Genomic DNA, 23,216 nt, shown 5'->3' with positions numbered 1-23,216 from the left:
CAAGTTCCTTTACGTCCCAAGACTATTCTCTTCATTTTTTTTTTTATATATAACAACATTGTTTGTCTGCTGAAAAGATCATGGAAAACAAGGACCATTTTAAGGGTCTAAAGAGGCGTTTGGCTTTTGATGATGAAGATTCCGACCAAGTTCTCCGTTTCAAAGTTTTGTTACCCAATGGGACTAGTGTTGGACTAGCTTTGAAAAACACTGAGTCTGAAATCTCATTTCAAGGTTTCATTGAGTTGATTAAGGACACTTATGACATGGTTAAACGTCAATCTGGTTCGTTTAAAAGGAAAAGAATGATAGATTGGAAGAATGAAAAGTTATGTCTCGAGGATATAAATGGGGTTAAAACTAGGAGCAGGATTGATTTGCGGTGTTTTAAACAGCACAAGTGTCATATTTTAAAACTTCATGTGAGTCCTGTTTAGATGTATTTAAAGACATGATAGAAGTAAAAGCATGTGTTTTTTATGACTTACTACTTGTTGTTTGTTTTGATAATCAGGATGGCTCTGGAAAGTTCGCCAATACTTTTGAGGTAGTGTCTTTTTTTCTTTCTATTTTGGGGATCACTGTCGTTTTAAAATTGTTGGTTTATTTTATTTATTGTTTATGAGTTGCAAGTAACTTTGTTATGGCTATTTGTATGTTACATAACTAGATATGAGCATGTGATGGCCTTTTGAAGATCATATATACACCTGAGAATGAGTGAATAACTTAGTAAAACTGGCATGTATTTTACTGAGAAACCATAACTAGTTCTTGGATGAATTTGTTGGTTTTCAGAATATGTGGGATTTGACCCCGGATACAGATTTGTTAATGGAGTTACCAGAAGAATACACTTTTGAAACTGCTCTTGCAGATTTGATTGTAAGTTTGATCGCGCTTATGAGATTCTGGATTTTCTTTTTATGTTTAATTTGTTGTTAAAATTGGTGCTTACACTTTCCTTCCGGTTTAACAGGACAATTCCTTGCAGGCAGTGTGGTTGAATGATGTAAACCATAGGAGATTGATAAGGTTTGAAATTATTTGTAAAATTGATGGTTTATTTAATGATGGTTATATCTGAACCAGTGTATGGCTGTATTTTGTTCTTAGCTTGAACTTATTCTGTTGTGGAATAAATTAATTTCAGATAGTGAACTGAAGGTGTAATGAAACTAATGATTTGATTGTATATGTGACTGGTTGAGATTATTGATTATGGCCAATGCCTTGAGCTTTAGACGTATGATTTATTCTCACTTAGATTATTCCAACAATTTCGTTAATATATGATGTGGTTAAGAATTTGTTTGTTATCTGTCTTTTTCATACACATTGATTTGTTTTCTTAAATTTACGCCAGAGTTTCCCGAAGGCCTATATGTATTTAAATGGAGTCTTAAATATTCTAGCCTCTTTATGTATTGTGTGTTTTTTATGATGTGTTGCTTTTCCTCATAATAAAAAATAAATTGTTTTCATCATACTTTTTATGGCTAATCGCTATTTTAATGTTTTTGAAGTGTGGCTGTTCTTGAGAGTGGAATCTCAATTTTTGACACTGGACCTGGAATGGACAACAGTGATGAAAACTCTATTGTGAAGTGGTATGTTTATATGAAGTCCTTTTTCTCTTCTTTTATATTTATGTTTTTTTTTTTTTTTGGCTACGACTTCTTGGCTTGGCACTTTGGGTTACTTTTCTTCTGTAGTCAGGTAAGACAGAAGTTAAGTTATGCTTGATGTATTCAACAGCTACACTTTTCAACCAGCCTTTTTAGATATTCTCTCATCCATCCACACCGGTTTGTTCATGGTTCAAAGTTTCGAACTTAAGTGGGACATATTTTGGAAGGAAATATGCACTATAGACTTCTACTGGTTGTGTTTCTTAATTATAGTTTTTCTTTTTGAGTTTTGCTAATGAATTCAAGTTTATTTCACTTATTTTATTCAGGGGAAAGATGGGTGCCTCTCTAAACAGGTTATATAAACAACAGGCAATAGGGTGCAAACCACCATTCTTAGTGGTACAAAATCTGTGAAACTCATGTATTTCTTTGGTTAGACACATTAGTATCTCTGTCTGAGATTTGACATAATTGAAGCTTGCCTTTTATGTTTGCACACAAAGATTCTAATGTTGGTTAGAAGCTCTCACTTTGGCTTTCATAACAATGCAGCCCTTTTTTGGCATGTTTGGATATGGAGGACCTATTGCATCTATGCATCTAGGGAGGTATGACCTATTTGACAAACCACATGTCCTTTCCTCTGTTTTATGCTGATAGAATCATTTCCTAGAGAATTAATAGATTTTGTAGTTATATTTTTTCCCGTCTTCATATAGCTGTGTTGAAGTCTCTTCCAAGACAAAACAATCCAAGAAAGTTTACAAGTTACGTCTTGCACGAGAGGCTTTACTTGGCAATTCTGGCTCTGAATGTAGTTGGAGTGTAAGATAGTCTTATTATTAATTTCCCTAAAGAATAAGTTTTTATAGAAATTATTTTTGTTATGAAATTTTCTCAGAAGTTTGTTGCATTATGTCATCAAAATCTTTTTACATTAGACTGATGGAGGCATTAGGGATCCTCTTGATGAAGAAATCAAGGAATCACCCCATGGGAGCTTTACAAAGGTTTACTCTTCTGTATATTCCCTTTAATTTTCATGTATTGTTGTTTTTGAGGTTAGATCCTGCATTCTATTTGTGCATAAGAATCATTTTAGCTAGGTGAGCTGTTTGCGTTTTATTTGTCTCAGTTCATGTATTTATTGTATTCACAGGTGGTGATATTAAATCCTGTAGTGAAAAACTTGGACATATCTAAGCTCCAATGTAAGCTGAAAGACATATACTTCCCATATATTCAGGTGTGAGTTTATCCTTTGACTTCATGTATTGTGATTTAATTAAGCTTTGCCAACGAAACATGGCAACATGTTTCTCATTTAGTTGAGTTTCTTTTTCTGAATTTTGGGTTCTGTTGATACTAAAAATGGGCATCATCCTTTCTCCTTTTGGAAATTTTTTCCAATTACATTTATACCTGCCAAATTGGCTGGTGTATGCACATATATGTATGTGCTTTTCTGTTATATTTTTATGTTGGAATCTGTTCTAGCTTTCAACTAGTAACTGTAAGCATTTGTTTGAATTTCATTGTCATCTATTCTAACCTACTATTTAGTAGTAACATTTTCAGTTTCAACTTTTAGTCAAAATCCTAATTGCGTTCATGTAACAATTTGTTGACCTGCAGTGTGATGAGTTGTCCAACGTTGGCAGGACTATTACACCTGTTGGGTTCCAGGTTTAGTAATCTGGCAGTAACTTATTAATTTTGACATGGCTTTTGTTGTTACTCCTAATAGTCAAGTTGTGGACTGTGTGGGAAGTCATTTTGGGAGTAATAAAGGATATTGTTGCTGTTTAGGTTAATGGTCTTGATTTAACTGAAATTCAAGGCGGTGAAATTGCAACCACCAACTTGCATTCTTGCAATGGTCCTGAGTTTACTCTATTAATGCGCTTTTCCCTTAAGAAGGAGAAAATTTCAACCAGTGCTTCAGGTAGTTATCATTCTTACTGTTTTACTGCTTTTGTTGATGCCATTCTTGCTGCTTATGGAACAACCATATTTTTCCTGGTCTTATGCTGCTGAGGTTTTTTATTTTCCAGGTTCAAGGGCTCCTCAAATAGCAAATGCACGCCTCAAATGTATTTATTTTCCTATCCGTCAGGTATTTGGATGATTTGTTTCCTTTTTGTAGCCAGGCTCTGCAGAAGTACTATAAATAATGTTTTACAGGGGAAGGAGAATATTGAGAGGATTTTGGAGAGTTTGGATGCTGAAGGATGTGGAGTTGGAGAAAACTTTGAGAATTATAGTCGTGTCTCAATTCGTCGACTTGGTCGTCTACTTCCAGATGCTCGTTGGGTTAGTTTCCTATCAAGCTTGCGAATGTCAAGCTGTTTTTCATATATCTTACATTGTAATTGTGGTATCTCCGTTTTTAAGAATCCTCCCCGAGGAGATACTTTTTATTCGTCTATAATCATTTAAATTCATATGTATTAGTGCTTCTTTGTGGTAATGCTGTTTGGTTAAAAACTCCAATAATTAATTCATAATGTATTTGCTTTACGACAGGCAATACTTCCTTTTATGGATTTCAGGCAGAGAAAGGGAGATCAGTCTCACTTGTTGAAACGATGTTGCTTGAGAGTTAAATGCTTTGTTGGTAGAGTGCATTAAATTTAAGAGAAAGTCCTTTATATGCTTACTTGTAATGTTCCTTTTCTTTCTCTATTATCATTATGCTTCAAGCAAGCACTTTTTTGGTTGCAGAGACTGATGCTGGATTTAATCCAATGCCTTCAAAAGTAAGCAACTTTTTGTCTCCTACATATATGTTTCACCAGCATGGTTTCTGAATTTTTCATAGCATGCTGTTACGCCAATATCTATGGTTCTATTCTAATTTTTGTTGCCAGTTAACTTGCTTGAGTTATTCCTGGCTTGCTGCTCTACATGACGGTTTTCATTCTTAGTGTGTGCATTTACGGTGCATTTTAGTTAACAATCAGGTGATGGATTGAACAAGTTTAATTAACAATATTTTTATGTTGTGTATTTTTTCCAGACTGATTTGGCACACCATAGTCCTTTCTCCATTGCTCTAAGGAACTTTGGCAATAGGCCTCAGGACAAAGAAAAAGGTGAACTTTTTCTTTTTCTTTTTTTTTTTTTGTTTTGCTCCATGCTGAATTTGTTAATTTTACTTTGCTTATGATCCTCTTTAATTGAATATTCTTGAATCTATAGATGTTGAAATTGAAATTCATAGAGATGGAAAACAGTTAACACCTGTGCAACTGGAAAGGGAGTACCGGGAATGGCTTCTTCTAATGCATCATAGGTATGATGAAGAAATCGACTCTGGTGAGGATCCGCCTGTTCTTATTGTCAATCCCTTGAACAAGAAGGCACTAGGAATATCATCTGATGGTATGTATTTTCTCTTAAGCAGTTTGACATATAAATGCATGTTTGATTGATCTGCTATTGTTTTCCTTACGTCTTGTCTTTGTAGTTGACATGTTTCTTTCCATTCCGTTTTAGTAGATATTATTTACATGTACTATTGCCTCTTTTCAACTTGCAGTTATAAGGGTTCATCAAGCTCTAAAGAGAAAGGAATTATTGTGGAAAAGTGGCCAGAAAATCAAAGTTCTCAAGGGTGCATATGCAGGGTGTTATAAGAACAACGTCTATGCTACAATAGAATATTTCTTGATTGAAGGATTTGAGGGGGATTCTGGTGGTAAGCATTTTATTAAAGCAAAGAAGCTCAATCTCCCATTTTCTAATGTCTTATAATTCGTTATTGAATTTTGTACATCTAAGTGGCTTTTGATTGATTGGTGCATCATTTATTTGTTTTCTATAGGAGAAGCTCGGATTATATGCAGGTAACCTTATAGTTTTCCTTTCTAAGTTTCTTGTATTTCTTTTAATCTTGTTTAGTAATGACTAATGTGTATGTCCATTTCTGTATGGAAGGCCACTAGGTACAGAAAATGGTTGTGAACTTTCTGTAAAGGGTGGAACACCCAATTTAAATATTCAGGATTCATTGTCTCTTCCAATTAGCGTGATTGATTCGGGAAAGGTTAACTTTTACCGTAAATTCTTCTACTACTGTGAAACCTATTAGCAACTGCGTTATATGGTTGAGTAACATGCTCAATTCTGAGCAATTTGCAGTGCATAGCCATTAATGATTCTGATTGGGAGCGTCAACTTGAGAAACACAACCAGAAGACTCCCTCAAGAATTGATCTGCTCAATGTGAAACAATGTCATTGGTTGGGGATCGATGGGGTCGGTTGATATTCAATTGTGATATCCTCCTATTCCTTTGTTTTATCTGTTGGCCTATGGTTTTTGGCATTTTCATAACAGAAAGTTTGGCTGTTCTTGTATTAGGCTTTTCCAACCAGTCTCACGATACCTGCTGGACAAACCCCTCCAGACGACATTGTCGCTGTTTTTCGTCCGAGTAGTTTCGAGGTTTCTAAGGTTTCAAATTACTTGGACCAGAAGGACATTGTGAAGACTAATTTAGAGATGTTAATGAAAGTACAATATAGAACTGAGAACCATCGAGATGCTAAACAAATTAACTCGCTTCGCATAGCACCTTCATCCTTCAAAGGGTTTCATGGCTTATATAAATTTCCACTTGGGGTTAAGTTCCCTCACTTGTTTAAGAAAGCAGGTGCATATACATTTTCATTCTCCAGTGTGAGTAATTCAAGAGAACTCTTTTTCCTACTTTTGAGTTTATACAATACTATATGTTTTGAAGCTTCTTCTGGTCATGCAATCTAATGGAAGCTTCACATTTATTAGGAACATTCTCGTTGTCAGAATTACAATTTAACAATAACGGTGGTTCCTTCAGAAAAGGTTGGAAAGTGGCAGCTACTGGGTGATACACGGTTTCCATCTTATAGTGTAAGGTAGGGAATCTTGAGGATATGATTTCTGGATTTGGGTGTTTAGCAACTTCCTTGACAAATGAAGTTAATGTATATATCAACAAATATTCTCATTTAGAACTACATTGTAGAAGTTTAAAATGAGGTCATTTTTTCCACCCTTCTCTTACTCTATGGACATTGGACAGGGTCGGTTCATGTTTTCCACCCTTCTCTATTGCATGCTATGACATATATGACAACCGAATGTCATTTACCTCCATTCCTGACTTAAAGATCACTCTCGGTATGAATGAATATTTGAGTGTTGATGTGGTCAAGATGAAGCCATCCCTTTCGTCTGATAAGTTGGCCATTGTTATCGAGGTATGTTCTTTCATAAATCTTTTTGCCTCTTGAAAGGAATTACATTTATATGCCTAAAACTGTGCAAATAATTTTCTATAGGATGTCATGGTTGAAACTAATGGGTTAGACTCAATCCGGCCAAATTATGCAGCCACCTTGATGATATATATTCAAGATGAGTCGACATCGATTCCTTTGGAATGTCAAGGTATACTGCCCTACATTAATTATTCTGCAAGCAAAAGCTTTAGTTTAGAAACAAGTCTAATCATTTATGTTTTACTGTTTTTTTTTTGCGCATATTAGTTACTCCTGGAGCTTTACACCGTATCGAAGTCAGTTCACAACTTCCTGGAAAGCAATTACTCCCAGGTTTTGTAATTGAGCAGTTTGTGCTAGAGGTGAGACTTTGTTATCATTTTAATGCAAATTGTTTGCTTCTACACACAGAAGGAGAGCCTCTTTTTATTTTTCTCTCTTTCATATAACCTTTTTCTGTGGTTGTGAGTGGAAACAGTAGCACATAGGCCATAAGATTGTAATCTGAAATTATACACTGGACATGTGGTCTTCATATTACTAGCACTATAATGTGCTTTTGTAGATGTTCGATGTGTATGGAAATCATGTTGAAGAAGGATTAGAAGTTCAATTCCAATTGAATGGTTTTAGCATCCCAGGTCTAATAGGCTCAAAGCATAAGGTTGGTTCTTTAAACTTCTCTTTGTCGGCTCTCAAAGGGGGAATAAAAGTGTCGTACTAATTTATACTGCATGTTCAATATTTTTCATGAATTTGATGCTAAAACTTATAGTCAAAATTACACTTTTTGAGATAAAAGCATGATGGTGTTCTTAGGTGGATAACCTTGGACGCATTGACCTTGGAGGCCTACTGAAAGTCACTGCAGGTTATGGAAAACAAGGTATGTACCTTCCTTCTTTAGATAGTTGGTGTTTCTTGGCAAAGTTGTCCCATTGAAAAGACAGTGAATTTCCTTTCAATATAAATCATATGTTGTTAGTTTCAAATTCTATTAATTTTTCCAGATCAGTTGTAACTATACTTTTAGCTGATTTTTTTTCCTGCATGCCTTGCTCCTGCAGTGTCTCTATCTATTTTACATGGTGATAAAGTAACTTTCAAGCAAGCATTTCAAACCGAGAAAAGGGAGCTACGAATATCATCAAGTGTCAGTAATTATTCACTCTTGTTTCATTTTCATCATTGCTAATATTTCCATAAACTTTTCTGTTTACTATAATGTTTTCTCAGATACCTGAGCACTGCCTTGCTGGTTCTACACTGGAAAATATAAGTTTTAAAGTTATAGACTCGAAGGGGGATGTTGATGGAACTTTTCATGATGATGAAAAGTGTGGCCGGTTCCATACACTGGTAGTTAAGTCGGAATCACATCAAATAGATGATTCCATTCGCTATGCATTCAAGCATGGCCGCTGCAACATAGCTTCTTTACCCCTTCCTCAAACTGAAGGGCCCCTTTTCTTCAAAGCTTTTCATTCTCGATACACTGAGCTATATTGCGATGTCGAGGTTGGAAAAAAATCTTGTGTCTATATTTTGATTACTATTTCATAAGCAAAATTGCTGATTTCTTTCTGCAGATTTCTCTTGTTCATGCTCCAAATGTTGACACCGATGAGAATGAGGTCCAGTCTTCAGATGGAAAGCTGATGCTCCTGCAGAATTCACCATTTTTCAATAATGGCAATGTAGGAAACGTACTGGCCCTAGTGAAATATGACGAGGTAAGGTGTCCTGTCCAAAGGGTGCAGATTTTATCGATGTAACTGCAGTTGAATTTTTAAAATGGACTGTTTCTCGAACAGGGACTAAAGAGTGAATTATGTAAACATGGTGAGCGTGTTGGAAAATTGGAAAATTATCTGAAGACTCTTAATAACCGGAAGACAGACATCGAGCTCTATATGTCTGAATTGCAAGGTTGTTTTTCTAGCATGTTTTATTATATTGTTTTCTAAACCAATCATTTGTATAATGAACATGGTTTGTTTATAAGATGTCTCATTGTTTTCTCGTTTCTCCTTGTAAATTTATCATATTAGAAAATACGATGTATTTGTTTATCAGCAACTTTTCGCAGATTCTCTGGAACCTGATTTATTAGTGAAAGATCTGGACTGTTTGTCCACGAAAGAAGAAATAACGAAGCTAATCAAGGGAAGAGGTCATTCTGCAGCTTCTACTCTTCTCTGCAGTATTGCTCAAGGACATTGGATGGATGTCATGCAAGATGTAGTAGGTGTTGTAGCCCTACTCGGAACAGTTGGCTCCGTTAAGCTAAGCAGGTTTGCTTTGCTTTATTTTTAAAAAATCTCTTGTGAAACAAAATGAAATATCATAAAATCCTTCTCTAACTCCAACCCCATGGATTACCTTGTTTTTCTCCATTGTAGGATTTTAGCTGAGTACTTGGGTGAAGATCAAATGGTTGCTGTTGTGTGCAAATCCTATGAAGTAGCACCTGCCCTCGAGCAGTATGACCATAAAGGAGAAGTTGATTCTCGGCTTGGTCTGCACGCAGAAGCTACTGCACTTAGTAAATCTATTAGTGGCAGATTTCTTGTAGTATGCCTTGAAGATATAAGGTATGGCATGCATGATAGCTATTGGTTTCAAGATTATTAAAACTTTTCTTATAGACATTGCAAGACTTGGGGATATGATTGTTTTGCGGTCAATGAATTTTGACTCATGTAACGATCATGCAGGCCTTATCTAGGAGGGGTTGAAGTCAATGACCCTCAAAGGAAGCTAATCTTACCGGCTCCTCGGTTACTAAGTGGAAACTACCCTCAAGGTTTTATTGGCTATGCGGTTAATTTGGTTAACTTAGAGCACCCTCATATAGATTACAGGACCGAATCTGGCCACGGTCTGCGTGAGACTCTGTTCTACAGACTTTTCAGCAAGGTTCAAGTGTATGAAACAAGAGAAGAGATGGAAAATGCTCGTAATTGCATAACACACGGCGCTGTGTCTCTGGACGGAGGGATTCTGAGAAAGAATGGCATTATATCACTCGGATTCAGGTACTCAAAACTCTTTCTCACACCATACGAGCATGCATGCATGTTTGTGAATATGTAAGTTTCTTTTGTTATACATGTCTAATTCATTGAGTCTTCATCTTCTAGGAACCCCGAAATATATTTCCCTGTTCAGATCACGAACGTCTCTCCAGAAAGAAAGAAAATCATGGAACAAATCAAGGAAAAACAATTGGAGCTAAGAACAACTTTGCAAGGCATCAATGTAGCAAGCGAAAAACTTGATCGAGCTCGCCATAAGTTCAACAGGAAACAAAAGCAATATCAGAAGTACTTAGATAACATCGATGATGCAATCAACGATACCGTAACTCCGAGTACAACCCCATCGCAATGCACCCAACGGCTCGGAACTCCCTCCAAGGTGATTATCTAAATCCTAAAACATGTTTTTAAGTTCGTATACAGATTTTTCTTTTGGTAAGTTCTAATTTCATATATGTTTTTAGCTATATGGTAATTTCACAACAGCTGAAACATTATAAAAGATCATAGGAGCTTTTGCATTATCTTTGCAGTGCCCACATTTTGACTTTTTAACCTTTTTTTTTAAATCTTCTTTATTTGCTTTTTAGTATCAAAAATGGATTTTTTTTTGTTATATTAAATAAATGGAGCTTTCTTAGTTGTATGCCAGCATTCGGCCATGGATGATATATATATGGAAGATAGTTTTATAATTGCCGGTATTAAAATGTAAGCATATTGTTCATAAAGTGCAAGACTTTGATTGCACCCTTCACCGGCTCATAATTTGTGCCACCTTGTTGTGACTTGTGATTAAGCTTTTTATGATTATTCTTTAGGTTTTTTTTTAATATCAATGTTTAATATTCAGTTTTTACGTTTTGAATTGTTCGATAAAGTCAAGATTTTGTCTCCAAATTTTATGAAGAATCTATAAGTTATGGTCTGAACCCTATAAATATTAAATAATTATAATTTCTTTGATAATTGAGTATACCACGAATGATTCATTTTGACCAGTCATTTTTATTTAATGAAACCATCGCCTGTCAATGCTCTCGAACTTTTTAAAATTGAGAGACAACCTCAGCTCCACCCCCAATGAAATAAAACCCCTTAGCGAATACTTGTTTCCTACATATATCAATATAAATCAGTTTACATGTCTCATTTTAATCTTAAAAAAAAAATTCTTATTATATTATATTACATGTGGTGATATATTTATTGCATCACTTGATGAATTGTAAATTTTTATATGGAAATTAAATTCAGGATTAAATTTATAATTTACACAAAATACAAGACTAATATTAAAATTTAACCAAAATAAATAAATATAGGAAAAAGCTAACGAAAACGAAGGAAGAGAGTATTTTTAAAAGGAGAGAGAGAAGAAGGGGCTGTTTGGTTCTTTTGAATCCATTATTATTTTTCTACCAAATCTCCACACTTTTCTTCATCCCTCTCACTTCACCTCAAATTCTTCTTCTTCAAACTTCTATTTCTTTTTTTTAAAAGAGAACTTTATAGAGAAGAAGAGGATCAAGAAAAGAATTTTTTTTTATTTTTTATTTTGGGGTGATAGTGGTGACTGGTGAGGGGGATTGTTTTGTAATTTTCATTGGAGTTTTTGGGTGTATTTCAAAAAAATTTATAAGAAATCTGAGATTTGGGGGTGGCGCTGTACAAAAATGGAGTCGGATACTACCGGGTGCGTATCATCTATAGATGAAATTGTTGAAGATCATGAGATCCCTCACCATAATCTACTCCACCACCCACACCCTCGTCATGCCCCTCATCATCAATTTTCATCGTCAAAGCCTCATCACAACGGCACTAATAATGTTAATAGTATTAGCAATATCGTGGGTCCAACGGCGATTGCTCCGGCTGCTAGTGTCCATGAATTGTTAGAATGTCCTGTTTGCACCAATTCTATGTATCCACCAATTCATCAGGTATTTTCATGTCTCTCTTGCAGTTTTTTTTCTGCCTCTTTTTGTTGTTGATTTTGTTGAATTTTGATTGGGTCGCTGTGTATTTGGGTGGGATTTTTTGTTATGTTTTATTGCAATGAAAGATGTTAAATCTGGGATTTGAATGTTCAGATTTTTCTTAAGCCTGATTATTAATTAGGGAAGAACCTTTTTTCTTGCGGTTTCTTTTAAATTGTAACATGATTGTATGTGCTTGCAAGACTTCGTCGGGTCTCCATTTCACTTAAAAATATCATGGAGTCGTTTTTACTAAAAATTAAATTATATTTGTCAGATTAATTCTTATTCATTAGATAACAAAGTAAATTTTTTTTTAAATTTCATCAATTTTTTCGTTAAAATTGATACTTATATATTAGAATAAGGTATAAATAATCTTGTCGCGTGTACTATCTAAGTACTTTATCAATAACACTAAATTTTAACAATAAAATTGGATAAAATTCCTAAATTTTAACAATAAAATTGGATAAAATTCTTAATAAAAATGATTAACTTACTCTTAATAGAATAATGAACTTCCATTATAGTTTTACCAAAAATCACCTCGTCCTCTGGAAATACCTTTGACCTCCGAGCAAACCCGTCATCAACCGCAAAACCCATATTTGTTCATCAACATGCATATTCTTTTACATGTTTTTCTTCATTAACAATGGGTAAAGTCCATAGCTGAAACTGTGCTTGTCAATTGCTTCTCTCTAGCTAATAGAGAGAAGAAACATTGGAATAGTTTGAGATGTTCCTATCTTATATGTTATGTTGGACACTGAGATCTGTAAATATTAGATATAAATTTCTTTTAACACTAGAGCTTTTTTTGCAGTGCCACAATGGACATACACTTTGTTCTACCTGTAAAATACGAGTACACAACCGGTGCCCAACTTGTCGGCAGGAACTCGGTGATATTAGATGTTTAGCATTGGAGAAAGTCGCCGAGTCCCTTGAGTTACCTTGCAAATACTACAAGTTGGGGTGCCCGGAAATATTCCCCTATTACAGCAAACTCAAACACGAGGGGATTTGCATCTACAGACCATACAATTGTCCATATGCTGGTTCAGAGTGTTCCGTTGTTGGGGATATCCCTTTCCTTGTTGCCCATTTGAGGGATGATCATAAGGTCGACATGCACACCGGCTGCACATTTAATCATCGATACGTGAAATCCAATCCTCGGGAAGTTGAAAATGCTACATGGATGCTAACAGTAAGTTCTATTATCTTTTATAGCTAGTGGTCTGTAATAGTCTCCTAGCATGAATCCTATTTGCTGCTATTTGTCAGGTATTCCATTGTTTTGGTCAGTATTTCTGCCTACACTTTGAAGCCTTCCAGTTGGGAATGGCTCCAGTTTACATGGCATTTATCCGTTTCATGGGTGACGAGACGGAAGCTAGGAACTATAGCTACAGCCTTGAAGTCGGAGCAAACGGACGGAAACTTATATGGGAAGGCGCCCCACGTAGCATCCGTGATAGTCACCGGAAAGTCAGGGACAGCCATGATGGTCTAATTATCCAACGAAACATGGCACTTTTCTTCTCCGGTGGGGATAGAAAGGAGCTGAAACTGAGGGTTACTGGACGAATATGGAAGGAACAACAAAATCCAGATGCCAACATGTGCATACCAAACTAATGTAGTTGAGTGGATTAATTTTGATAACCTTTTTTCCTTTTCATCTGTTCCGATCTGTTTCTGCGGTGTGTTCAACCTCTACGAACCCTTTTCCGGCATGTTGTAATGGATGAAAGTTTTCAGCTTTTATCAAATGTGCAAAATAAGAATTATCTTCTTCTCCAAGCTTTAGTTTTGCGATAATATGACCATAAAAGTTCATGCGATATTCAGATTTGAACCTGTGCCAAACCTTAAACATTCTCAGTGGATATTAGTAATTTTTCATTAGGTTAAATCACTATTTTGAGGTCTGAATTTGGCAACTTTTATACATTGGGACCTGAATTTTTTTTGTCCAGTTATCCCATTGAGGCCTAGACTTTTTTTGTCCAAGTTAGATCCTAAACTAGGCAATTATTCCCACATCGAGACTTTGAACTTTTTTTTTCAAGTTAGTCCTTGAAAACATTAAAATTCAAACTCTAGTGTGACAACAATTGTCAAGTTCAGGCCCCAAATAGTGATTTAACCTTTTTTTCATTTAATTAATTGCCTTGGCTGGGAAGAAAATTGATCTGCAAGTCCCTCATAATCATTCATTACATTCATATCATCATATAATTTTGAATGGCAAGTCTCAATTGCTTCTCTCTGATCTTTCTAACAACAATTATTCAACCAGTATTGCCATCAATATTTAGAAATCAGAGAGTGACTCTAGAACCTAATTTTCTTTAATCCCCTAATTACAGATACACAAGCTGATAAAATTGAGTCCATAAATGAACATATAAGATCTTACCTTATCCTTCAAAACAACGGAGCTACTTCCTGCTATCAGAATGGTTGCTTTGCATCAACAGGATTCGAATCTGAAACCGACTCCATAACGGTAGCTTCCTCAATAGACCCTTCACTCTCATCTTCATCCGGCACTTCACCATTTTCATTTGCCACGGTTGAGTCAGATTCATCTTCTTTCTTCCCAAATAACTTAGATGGAAGAATAGATGAGACAGCCGCTTTTGCACTTCTCTTGGCTGCTTCTGCAGCTTCAATTTCTCGAGCTTTAGCTTCGGCTTTAATTCTCTCTTTCTCCTCCATAAGCTTTGTTAAATCATCTTCTCTCCCTACATTTCTTAACAACTCTTTAACATATTCGTGCAACTCCTCAGTGAAATCAGAGCTTTCCTCTTCCAACATCTCATCAACCATTTTCAGCACATCATCGAACTTCCCCACATCGCTAAGCGCTTTCATTATAAACTTATAGCTCGAATCATCCATCTTAAGCTTCTTCACCATAGTATCATAGAATGTTTTTGCCTCGTCTACTTTCCCAACTTTAACCAATTCATCAACCAATCGATTATAAACAGCCAAGTTCGGCCTCAAACCTGCCTCCACCATCTTCCTAAAATATGAAGCCCCATCATCGATTCTACCCGTTTTAAAACAAGCATCCATCAGCAAAACATAAGTATACTCATCAGGGCTAATCCCTTCATCTCCCATTCCACCATATAGTTCCTCAGCTTCACACAACAATCCATTTCGACATAATTGATCAATCAAATTGTTAAACGACAAAGTATCCGGACTACACCTATAATCACGCATTGACTTGAAAACATCAATGGCTTCCTTAAACTTACCTTCAGCGCAATATCCATCGACAATCACATTAAAGCTCCCCAAATTCACAGCTAACCTCCTAGGAGGGCTATGCTCATTTTTCATCCTATCAAACAACCTTAAAGCCTCATCGAATTTACCATTCTTACTTAATGCATCCAGAACATAATTATAAGCAACAGCACTCATTTTAACCTTTGAATTCTCTCCACAAGCTTGTTCATAACACTCCTTAGCTTCTTTCTCCATTCCCTTCATGAAATACCCGTTCATTAAACTCCCATAAACGACCCCATCTTCCAAAACCCCATCTTTTTTCTCTTTTAATTCCTCAAAAAGCTTAAAAATCCCATCTGAATCACCGTTCTTGGCAGAACCAAACATTAAAAAACTATAAACGATAGGGTCAGGAGCCAAACCTTTCTCCGCCATTTCCTCCTTCATTTCCAAAGCCTTCTCGAATTTCCCATTATCCACAAGCCCTTTCACTAAAATCCTGTAAGTAGTAGGAGAAGGATTCACAGGGGACTCATTGATGAACTGCTTGTAATGTTCGAGGGCAGTATCGGGTTTTTTGCAGTCGAGGAAAGTTTGGAAGATAAGATTGTGTGTGATCACATTTGGGGCAATTCCAGCTAGGGTTATGAACCGATGCAGGGAGAGGAGATCGGCGTATTTCGATTGGCGTAGCTGGGCGTTTAATACGGCGTTGACAGTGTAAATCGTGGGGCGGCAATTGGAATAAACAGAGTGGCGCGTGTATAGAGCGGCCTCATCGAGGTCGTTTTCACGGATGAGCTTCAAGATCTTGTTGTGGAGGTTGAGACGGTTGCCGGTTAGCGCAGTGACGGGTTCGGGAACTTTAGGGGCGTTCGGGTTTTGGATCGGTTTCGGTGGAGCCACCTGCTGAGCCTGTTGTTGAGAGCGCTGGGCAAACGAGAGTGGCGGTTCGACTCGGAGACGACGCTTGCGGCGGCGGCGTTCGGCGGCGGCTTCTTCTGGGGTGCTAAATGAGAGGCAGCGGAGAGCAATAAAAGAGGGCGGCGAACGGTGGCGGGGATGGGCGAGGATTTTGAGGTGATTGAGGAAGGCTGGTTTGAAAAGGGCCATCTTTTGCGATGTAACGAAGGAAAAAGGTAGGGTTTTGGGTTCTGATTTGTTAGGGTTTTGATGAGGGTTTAAGGGACGGCTAAATGGTAAATACCCCGAAAGATTTGGTAAAAGATATGATCGGGTCGGGTCTAAAATTATGGTTCGGCTTGTCTTAAGGAAGTATTTGGGCCAGCCTTATAGCCCATCAACTTCATCTGAAAATGACCCAAATTTGCAACATAATAGCAAGACGACAATAAAAAATATACCATATAAACTATCAACGAGGCGTGGCATTGTTGAGAAAATTCGGTTCTTTTAACATTCAGATTCGAGTCTCTTTTTATGCACGCATCTCAGTCTTACTCATATTCTTTTTAGTTCTTTGTTGATTATATTTTATGTTAGTTTGATTTAACGTTGTTATTACCTGTACATATATTTATACTTGTGAATGAACTCTATTTATAATGGTAAAGCTTTAAAAAAAAAAAAAAAAACTCAAAAAATTTTCAAATTCAACCATGTCGGTTCATTTTCAGGGCTAAAACATTGAAGGTGTTTTTTTTATATTAATATTTATATTTTTTTTATTAAATTAAATTTTAAAAATATTTTTATTATTCAATTTGAATTTGAACTCACTCACGACAAAAAAAAAAAATTATCCAAACTTAACCGAAGTTGAACTAAGCAAACTGTCTAGCTTAATATGAATGCAAAAATATATGAGTTTAAGTGTAATTGTCTATAATTTACGTATAAATGGCATGTTCAAGTAATCATTATAATTATTAAATTCTTATAAATCGAGCATAATAAAAAAGAAAGTGAAAATTGAAATAATCGCACATAAATATATTTTATTTTTAAAATATAATTACTAATATTTTATTAAAATAATTTTTCATACATTTTAACCTATTAAATATACTAAATTACATTACATTTATCATAATTCATTTATATAATTTTTAACTACAGTACATAATATTTATTATTAATCAATAAACAACCCATAACAAATAATATATATTTAACATTAAATAATTAAATAATTAAATAAAATTCAAACTTACATAAAATTCTACCTACGAATATACACGAAAATGACGCAAATACAAAAGCTTATCAAAATTTATATAAATATAAAATAACACAAACACAGCTATATATATACAACCATAACATCAATGCATGAATTGCCAATTCTAATTGTATACTACAAGTTGACACACTCGTCATAATTTGGAAAAAAATAAAAAATAAGTTGTGGTCTGTTTTTTTATAGATAAAGATAAGATATTTACTTAATAGTTTATATTTTTTTGTGAAAAGGAAACGTAATTTAATTTTTATAATCAGGTTGACACTTGTTTAAGTTTAACATTATTTATTTAATACTTAAATTCTTTATTTGCATAGTTTAAACGATTTGAATTATCAAAAGTCCAAACTAATTTAATCAACCAATTTTTTAAACAACGCTTTGTGACGTGCAGCTTGTCATATTATTAGAATATATTTTAAGCCATTTCAGTTTTATGGTCCAAATTAATCACATAGGGTTGTAGGGTTAGGGGCTTCGATAAATTTTATATTTAATATTCCTAGACGTAATGCAAAAACATTAGATAAACTTATAAAATATTAATACCCTATAGTATATTTAGGGGTCACATTTTTGGAGGCAAAAGTTTTGCCCTTAGATACGGAGGAGAGTAGAATTTTATGTGTTAGCATGATGGTTAAAATATTTATTGTTTTAAGTGGAGTTCGGGTTTAAATTGTGTTAATTGTATTGCTGTTAGGATTTTGTCATTCTTTTATAGTTCAACGAAAAAAAAAAAAAAAGAAGCACAATAATAGATATAAAATTTTATCTCTCTAAAATGGTAAATTGTTTTTGAAATTTTCTTATATACAAGTTCCTCTAAAAAATTGTAAAATTATAATTTAATATAATAGTTTCACATAAAAATTTTGCTTCGTTCCTTTATGTTAGAGGTGTTCGTGAGTCAAGTCGAGTTCGAGCATGATATTAATATAGTTTATATTTGTCTAAGTTTAGTTTGACTCAAAACATGAGTTTAAAATTTTGTTCAATAATATTTATATTCATTTTACAAAAAGTATTTAATAATTTTGTATTATTTCATTTATTAAATATATATAAAGAACTTAACAATTTTCAAATATTTACATTATGAGAGAATATTGTATGCATTATCGGTACATAAGTCTTATGCACTTCATTATTATATAAAAAATACAGCGGAGACTTAAATATTTAATTATATTTAAATAAATTATTAGTATTATTTACAAGTCCTCCATGTTTTTTGTTTAATTTAATGATGTTATTTATTGATGGTGCATTGAAATATTACTCTTTACATTATAGCATTATATATTACTACAGATTCAATTTTCTACTATTATAAATTACATAATATAATACATTATAAACATAAAAAAAAGGGGTTGAGTTCAAACAGACTCTAGCCTGAGTCCAATTCATATTTTTTTTGCTCAAGTCCAATTTTTGTGTATAATATTTTTATCCACATTCTCAAATTTTAAACCAATCATTAAACTTAAACGAATAATTTAACTCTTAAATAAGTTTAGATTTCCATAAATTGCAGATAATTACGATAATAAATAATAAGTATAGGATAATCCATATCAAGTTTTGTGATAGGAAGAAAGAGTTATAGTCAGAGTTTAATACTTAATTCATATAATATTATTATTTTAAAAGAAGCCATGAAAGGCCAACACTCAACAACTTTATATAAAATCAACTTTTATTTTACAAAGAAAAAAAAAAACTCCCAAGTTTCGACATTTTCCCTGTGGAAAATAAGAGCGAAAGAATTGACAAACGATTTTCAATCATATAAATATATAAAATAATAATAATAAATTATATATAAAGATTGAAATGGGCCGCCAAAAGCTAGACGTAGACACCGAATCAGATTATGTAAGCATTTTTAATGGAAAAATCCAAAATAAAAATTTATTAAAAATAGAATATATAGACAAAAGAAGAAACAAAAGCAAGTTGAAACATTGATATTAATTTAATTTTGGATATAAATTTAATCAAATTAAATGAAGGGGATTTTGTCATTTGAACAGGAAACAAAGCTGGTTTATTACAAGAATTAACAAGTGGGAGAATTATTTTAATATAATGACAAATATGAAACGTTATTATTTTTGAAGGCTTAACAGTAATTTTCCAAAGTGGGTAGCAGTCAAAGGAAAGATATAACCTTAGATGTATTTTTGATACAAGTCTTTTAAGATTTTTTTTCTTTTTACAATTCGTACAATATTCTCTTAAAATCATTAAATCGAAGCAAGGGTAAAATTAGAAAAAAATCTCAACGGTAGGAATTAAGTTATAAAATTTGATAAGAGTTAAATGTAATTTCACCATTGCATCAACTCATATTTTTATAATTTTTAAATGATTAAATTAAAATATTATTAATTTTTTGAGAGGAACAAAGTATAATTATTCAAATTAACTTATGACTAAATTAAAAATTATCTACTTTTTATAAATAGTTTTAAAATTTTAAATTTTTAAAAATTATATTTTGAGAGAAAACCCTCAGCTTTTTTTATAAAAATGATCCAAAATTTTTAATTACTTACAAAAAATAACTCGCTTTAAAAATTATGTACGTAAATAATTTGTTTTGAACAGTAAACATTGATGACGCCATTGCCATTGGTGTTAGCGCCTCTAGTTTAAAAAAAAATAACTTTTTTGAGTGTCGCTGTTGCCATTGACGACACTGGACTGAAATATAATTATATAAAATGTTTAGGGACTTGATGAAGCAATTACCCTTTTTAGATTGGATGAGAAAAGGGTGATGCCATTCCTAGTGGGAACCAATTACATGCTTTCAAACTTTTGATTTATTTGCATGTTAGGTCTGTTCTCTTTTGAAATTAAATTTAAATAACATTTAAAAATATAAGAATAACAAAAATATTTTTTCCAAATTTTATTTTTTAAAAATAAACTTAAAAACTATATAAATTTTTATTTAAATTATCAAATATATTCCTTAAAAATATTTTTTTAAAATTGAAGATGATGACACCAATGACAATGATATCACCAACATTTACTCTTCAAAATAAATAATTTACATACATAATTTTTAAAGTGAATTGTTTTATAAATAATAAAAATTTCAAGTATTTTGATAAAAAAGCAAAATCCTCTCATTACTAATTAGAGACTAATTTAATTATCGTCTTGTCAAATATCATATCCACATTTTCCATCAAATTAAAGCCTAAATAGAGTTTTTGCACTTTATTTTTTTTTTTGTGAAAAGAAATTACAACTCAAGTATCAAATATTAGGAAATTCATCATATGATTCTTATCAACTAACCGCAACCCCGGTTCACTGTCTCGCCTGAGATTGACTATCCTGTCTATAATTTTATTCTCTTCTCTGAGAATATGTTGAAGATTCTAGTAGCTCAGAAGTTTTAAAAATTCTCCTAACTAAAGTAGAATTATTTCACAATTTGCAACCCATCTAGGGTGCTCGTATTTTTATAAAAAAGCAAAATTCCTCTCATTTCTAATTAGAGACTAATTTAATTATCATATTGTCAAATATCATATCCACATTTTCCATCAAATTAAAGCCTAAATAGAGTTTTTGCATTATTGCTCATAAAGGAGTAGCAATGCTTCTTTACTTTTATATAATCTTTTTTTTTTCATCAAACTTGATTTTAGATAAATGGATCCCATAATTGCTTTTATTTTTCGGACAACACATTGGTGATGATTGGTCATCGACTAGCTTTCAAAGATTTTGGGGATCTCATGATATTAATTTTTTTTAATTTTATTATTTTTTAAAATATGAAAATATATTTTTAAGTGTAATTAAGTTATTTAAGATTGACAAATATGATTAATATTTTTGTTATGGTGTTTCCTGAAAAAGTAAATAATTAACATAAAATGTGCTCTATTCCCATGAGTAAAAATTAAACTTTTAATTACATGATTAAGGGACGAAATAAACATTCATTACACTACATTTCATTGTTTTTTTTTTAAACTTACCTTATTCGAAGCTTTGAAACATTAATAATTTATTAGGATGGATTTAACAATTTTATTAATAGTAAATTTAGGTCTATAGGGATGCGGATAGGACATATTGCAGTAATTGTTACAACATCTTAAAGGATATGGGATTGAACATGTTTAAGAGCATAATATTATCTACCTTCAATATTTAGGATGATCATGATTAGTGGCGAAGTTATAAAGTTTTTTTGGGAGGTAGAATTAAATTATGTGTTTTTATAAGGAGTTAAAATATAATTTCACAAGTTTAATAATTTGTATATTTATAATTTTTAATCCCGAGTTAGTGTGTATTTTTTTCCAACTACTAGCTGAGTTGGCAGCAGCAGCTAGTGTGTAAAAGTAAAATTTTACATTTTTTCTTCATATTACAATTGTGGTGTGTGAATTTTATATATTTTTTCCTTTGAAAGTATTATATTTATAATAATGAAACTTTGTTATATAAAGGATTGGAATGATTATGTATATCATTCGTATATGTCAAACAAGGAAACAAAATCAAAGGGCCATGCAAACTGTTCTCTTTTTCGAAAGTTTGGGGGCAGAACCGCGGTGTCAAATCTGTTGTCACGTTTATCACGTGTGACGTGTCTGTGAGAAGTTTGAGATTTAATAATTAAAAATGATTTTATGAATTTTAAATAGGTTTTCACAATCGTTTATCTATTTTAATTAAATAATTTATAAAAATCATAAAAATTAAAATTTTAATTTAATTTGTTCATATTTTAATAAGTTGAATTTCTTATTTTAAATCGATACTTAATTCAAATCAGTTTTAAATTATATTTTAATTCATTTAATTCATGCAAAATTTAAATAGTATTTGCTAGGCGGATTAGAGTCTAAATTATGAGTGGGATGCTTTATTTCCTTTAGATAATCTTTATTTTATTTCATTTATTTTTATCTTTATTGAATTATTTTGGATAATACACTGTTTTTTAAACATAGACAAAGATGGTGAAAGGTCGTCGTTTAGGTTCAATGTATTATCTTCTTAAAATTTAAAAAAAATCATAAATATATTTTTTATTCTGTATTTTTTGAGATTAAATCTTAAATTTTATAAAATATAACGACCAACAACGAATTTTAACCTAAATTTCTTCAAATATTATAGTCATAATATAATAAATATAGATACGTGGCAAACAATGAAATGGCCATGCAAACTGTCATTACAACAAGAATGTGACTTCAGGGAGGCAGACGGGGTATCAAATCAGTTATCACGTTTAGCACGTGTTGGTGATCTTCTCCACCAGCAATTGATTCGAATACTTTATTAAAAGATGTTTTAAAAATAAAGTTTTGTAACACAAATTTTACAGTGATTAATAATGAAAATTATAAAATCTATCACTCGATTTTTCAATTATGTTTTAGTCACCAACAGTTATTAACGAAAAATTAATTTATTGCCTTTTTAAAATTAGTATAATAATAATTTTTAACATTTAATATTTATATATTTTGTCAATTTAGTCTTGAGTATAAAAATTTTAAATTTCAACATTGCAAATTTTTTAGTTTTGTTTTTATTGTGACCCTTCTCTTAAAAACTAAAAAAAAATTATCAACTAAATTTAATTGAAAAATACCAAAAATAAAACATTCAAAAGTTAATATAATAATTTTCATGTTTTCTTGTTATTTTAAATTTAACCCTCAATATAATAATTATATTATCTTTAGTGGGAGTTTTACCTCTAAACTCGAATGCTTGAAGAGGCATCAATGACAAATTCACAGAATAAGAGTATATCATCTAGTGGTTGAGAA

General features: G+C 32.7%; 3 protein-coding genes across 3 annotated transcripts; 2 read left to right on the top strand and 1 right to left on the bottom strand.

Annotated features, from left to right (window-relative positions):
• Positions 1 to 10,436, top strand: LOC108455111 (structural maintenance of chromosomes flexible hinge domain-containing protein GMI1). The gene is made up of 37 exons (XM_053022182.1): positions 1 to 422; positions 515 to 547; positions 799 to 885; positions 980 to 1,035; positions 1,527 to 1,610; positions 1,961 to 2,033; positions 2,187 to 2,242; positions 2,354 to 2,459; positions 2,576 to 2,644; positions 2,794 to 2,880; positions 3,270 to 3,320; positions 3,444 to 3,579; positions 3,689 to 3,750; positions 3,819 to 3,947; positions 4,161 to 4,251; positions 4,359 to 4,393; positions 4,654 to 4,729; positions 4,836 to 5,018; positions 5,176 to 5,334; positions 5,461 to 5,482; positions 5,574 to 5,682; positions 5,778 to 5,894; positions 6,000 to 6,317; positions 6,426 to 6,535; positions 6,703 to 6,880; positions 6,962 to 7,070; positions 7,169 to 7,263; positions 7,467 to 7,565; positions 7,721 to 7,787; positions 7,969 to 8,054; positions 8,138 to 8,419; positions 8,491 to 8,634; positions 8,716 to 8,830; positions 8,991 to 9,195; positions 9,304 to 9,495; positions 9,619 to 9,939; positions 10,045 to 10,436. The coding sequence occupies exons 1-37, from the start codon at positions 81 to 83 to the stop codon at positions 10,331 to 10,333; spliced, it is 4,773 nt and encodes a 1,590-aa protein (XP_052878142.1). The 5' UTR covers positions 1 to 80; the 3' UTR covers positions 10,334 to 10,436.
• Positions 10,437 to 11,263: 827 nt separating this feature from the next.
• LOC108456772 (E3 ubiquitin-protein ligase SINAT5-like) lies at positions 11,264 to 13,736 on the top strand. Its single transcript, XM_017755427.2, has 3 exons — positions 11,264 to 11,888; positions 12,754 to 13,140; positions 13,218 to 13,736. The coding sequence occupies exons 1-3, from the start codon at positions 11,619 to 11,621 to the stop codon at positions 13,569 to 13,571; spliced, it is 1,011 nt and encodes a 336-aa protein (XP_017610916.1). The 5' UTR covers positions 11,264 to 11,618; the 3' UTR covers positions 13,572 to 13,736.
• A 387-nt stretch (positions 13,737 to 14,123) lies between these two features.
• Positions 14,124 to 16,437, bottom strand: LOC108456771 (pentatricopeptide repeat-containing protein At3g49240, mitochondrial). Its single transcript, XM_017755426.2, has one exon. It carries the CDS (start codon positions 16,296 to 16,298, stop codon positions 14,391 to 14,393), a length of 1,908 nt encoding a protein of 635 aa, XP_017610915.1. The 5' UTR covers positions 16,299 to 16,437; the 3' UTR covers positions 14,124 to 14,390.
• Between the last annotated feature and the right edge of the window lie 6,779 nt (positions 16,438 to 23,216).

This window comes from Gossypium arboreum, chromosome 11 (assembly GCF_025698485.1).
Source record: "Gossypium arboreum isolate Shixiya-1 chromosome 11, ASM2569848v2, whole genome shotgun sequence".
In the NCBI taxonomy this organism is placed as follows: Eukaryota; Viridiplantae; Streptophyta; class Magnoliopsida; order Malvales; family Malvaceae; genus Gossypium; species Gossypium arboreum.
Note: the sequence above shows the minus strand (reverse complement) of the source record. Positions and strands in the feature narration are given on the sequence as shown.